Raw genomic sequence first — 2797 nt, 5'->3', positions numbered from 1 at the left:
GATCATCCCAGTCGCTTCACTTGCTGTTGACACCAGATCGGCCAAGAAATCTGACAACGTTCGTAGAGTGATCCTAACATGCTGCCTCTTGAACCGCACCCATTCCATTTTAGTCGACGACTTTTCGACCAGTTCCTGAATCAGTAAAGGGTTTACCAGATGGTCGTTAAGCTGCGTCACTTCGAGATAGTCGCATAATTGCTGATCTGCCATCCCGAAACCGATGAATATCTCAAACCCTGCTTTTGGGGGTTCCGCCTTCCGCTCTTTTACTAGAAATGTATTAAGCAGCTGTTCCGGCCGCCCGTACAGCATTTGCAACGTTTCGGTGATTTACGGTACTGCTTACGGCAACAGCATCCGACTACACACTGCTTCTCTTGTAAGGACCTAGTAAGCTCTCCTGCAGTCGTGCAAGGTTCTCCAAGTTTGAAAATCTGCACACTTTCGTCGTCGTATTGAAACTGCTTAAGAAGATCGGCCACTCATCTGGCCGCCCGGTGAAATTTGGCAGCTTTCGGAAAAGAAACTGACGAGCCGATATTTGCGGTTTCGTAGGAGCTGCTTCTTCTTGCGGTCGGTTACGTTTCATTTTTCTCACGGTGGCTTCTTCTTCGTCCTCTTCTTCCTCGTGATGCTCTTCTTCCGACTCCCTGGATCCGCTCGATTCCTCTTCTTGTGAACTCTCTTCGTCACTTTCGGTTTCTCCTCTTCGTCCTCTGGTCACACTTGCACAGGAATTTTTCTTCACCATCGTGGTCGTTAACTGCTTCCGTTCGACGGTCTTCTTCTTCGCTCCAGTCGCAGACGTGCTTGCTTCTGGATTAGCTATCGGAGTAGAACTCACTGGTCTTTTCGATGTATATTCGATCTTCATCGCTTTCGTTCCCTTTCCTTTTGCTTCCTCTTTCCGCCGCTCCAATTCCTGAATCTCCTTTTCCGTTTGCGTTTCTCCGTCATCGAGTTTCTTCAGCTGATCCTTCAGCCTTTTCTTCTCCAAATCCTTCTTCTTCTGGAAAGCCTGTTTGGAAGCGATCTTCATTTCCATAATCTGCTTCTCTAGTGCCCATTCCATCTCCATCTTCTCGTTTTCGAGCTCCATTTGGGCCTTAGCCAACGTTAGCCTCTGCTCCATCCTTCTCTTCAGACGCTCTTTATCCTTCTTCATCTTCTCTATTGCCACAGCAACCTTTTCGCCGTCCGAGATAGTTCGAGTCTTGCCAGCGTTGTCCTTCGCAGCTCCATCAGTGGTGTCGTCAACGGAAATCGCATCATTTTCCGGATCCTTATCCTGGCACGAAAAGCATCGCCAAGCGTCGTCATGCTTGACCTCTGCTCCTACGTCGGCGCAGCCGAAGTGAAGTCATACCTTGCAGCCCTCGCAAAACACCATATTGCTCTCGTCGTGATCCGGACGGGTACAAATCGCACAATTATTGTATGCCGTTAGATCCTTGTTGAGGTTAGACCCATCCTCCGTCTGATGTTTATCCATTTTTGAGGATATTCGGATGGCTTATGAAAACTATTTTTTTGTAGCAGTGCCTTCGTTACACAACAGCTCAAAACTGAAATATATTGTTATTGTGTTTTAATTATATGGTATAATTTTTTCATTCAGTAGTAACTTACATGAATAGTTTTCTCTCCAACAAATCTTTTGTTTTTGCCTGTCTATTTGATGCGCGATACTTCACTATTCCTGCAAATTAACTTATTAGCTAACTACTTTCCACTCCGCAATATAATATTACCTTTTCCACTATGAACGATTAACTATTTTCTCCTACCGACTTATATTCAGTTTATTTATTAACGTCCACTAACAATCTCAAATTTTATAATTCACTTTTTTTTCACCACCTTTATTGTTTTCATTTACAGATTTCATTTAATCAATTACTTCGATTTATCTCTGAATGTGATCTAACTATTATCGCTGAATGACGAGTATCAATAATGCTGATATAATGAAATTAGATCAGTTTCAATAAAACAGCTTTTTTATCAAATCTTTCTGCGAGCAATAATCTGAATATTAATCGACACTTTCAACGTTTATAAAACTTTTTAGATTAGGGCCATTTTATAAGTTTTATAAACATTTCGAAACACATTCCGGTTAAAGGATTTGCATCGAGCTGTGTAGGATGTTTTTACTATCCGTTTTTTCGCCACTTATATTTTGTCGATATAATGAACAAAAACTGAATATTTGATTATGTTGATCAATCATGAAATATCTATTATACTGCAATAGCATCAGATCAGGTTCTTCACAACGAATTCTAAATGGACATTAGAATTTTATCTTAGGTAATATTTTGCATTTTTCAAGCTAACTGAGAATAATTTTGAATGGTAATGCTGACATATCTTCAGTGATTGTCATCAACTACCGATTTTTACTTTGTTTCTTGGAAACATCATTATCAGGAAGTCTAGATCCAGGCACTCAACTTTCAATTATAAACAGCATGTTTCATTAAACCGATTAATTTGACGACATCATAATGAGTTTAGAGGATCTTCTAATCATTGATATCTACATAGAATGCCCTATAGAAGTTATACTCGTGGACATTTAGGATTATGATAGTACGATGTATAATAATTCATCAAACTTCGTTCAATTTTAATTTCGGTCCTAACTAGATATCCTGAATGAAAAACAGTTAATTTAATTTTGTTCTAATATAAATGAACAAAGTAAACCATTGAAGAGCAGATTTTGATATATTTTGTTGTTGTTTATCGAATTCAGGTTTTGTGATGAAAACGAAAAATACATTCAAGG

General features: G+C 39.7%; 1 protein-coding gene across 1 annotated transcript; it reads right to left on the bottom strand.

The window, feature by feature from the left end:
- Nucleotides 1–364: 364 nt before the first annotated feature.
- Nucleotides 365–1495, bottom strand: LOC134209211 (cyclin-dependent kinase 11B-like). The gene is made up of 2 exons (XM_062685201.1): nucleotides 1370–1495; nucleotides 365–1291 (listed from the first exon to the last, which is right to left on the bottom strand). Exons 1-2 carry the CDS (start codon nucleotides 1493–1495, stop codon nucleotides 365–367), a joined length of 1053 nt encoding a protein of 350 aa, XP_062541185.1.
- Nucleotides 1496–2797: the final 1302 nt, after the last annotated feature.

Source organism: Armigeres subalbatus, chromosome 2 (genome assembly GCF_024139115.2).
Source record: "Armigeres subalbatus isolate Guangzhou_Male chromosome 2, GZ_Asu_2, whole genome shotgun sequence".
Lineage (NCBI taxonomy): Eukaryota > Metazoa > Arthropoda > Insecta > Diptera > Culicidae > Armigeres > Armigeres subalbatus.
Note: the sequence above shows the minus strand (reverse complement) of the source record. Positions and strands in the feature narration are given on the sequence as shown.

Excerpts from the sequence above, each read along its gene's own strand:
- LOC134209211 (XM_062685201.1), bottom strand. The coding sequence starts at position 1,495 with ATGGATAAACATCAGACGGAGGATGGGTCTAACCTCAACAAGGATCTA. Across the intron at positions 1,292-1,369 it reads TGTTTTGCGAGGGCTGCAAG|GATAAGGATCCGGAAAATGA; the intron begins GTATGACTTCAC and ends TTTTCGTGCCAG.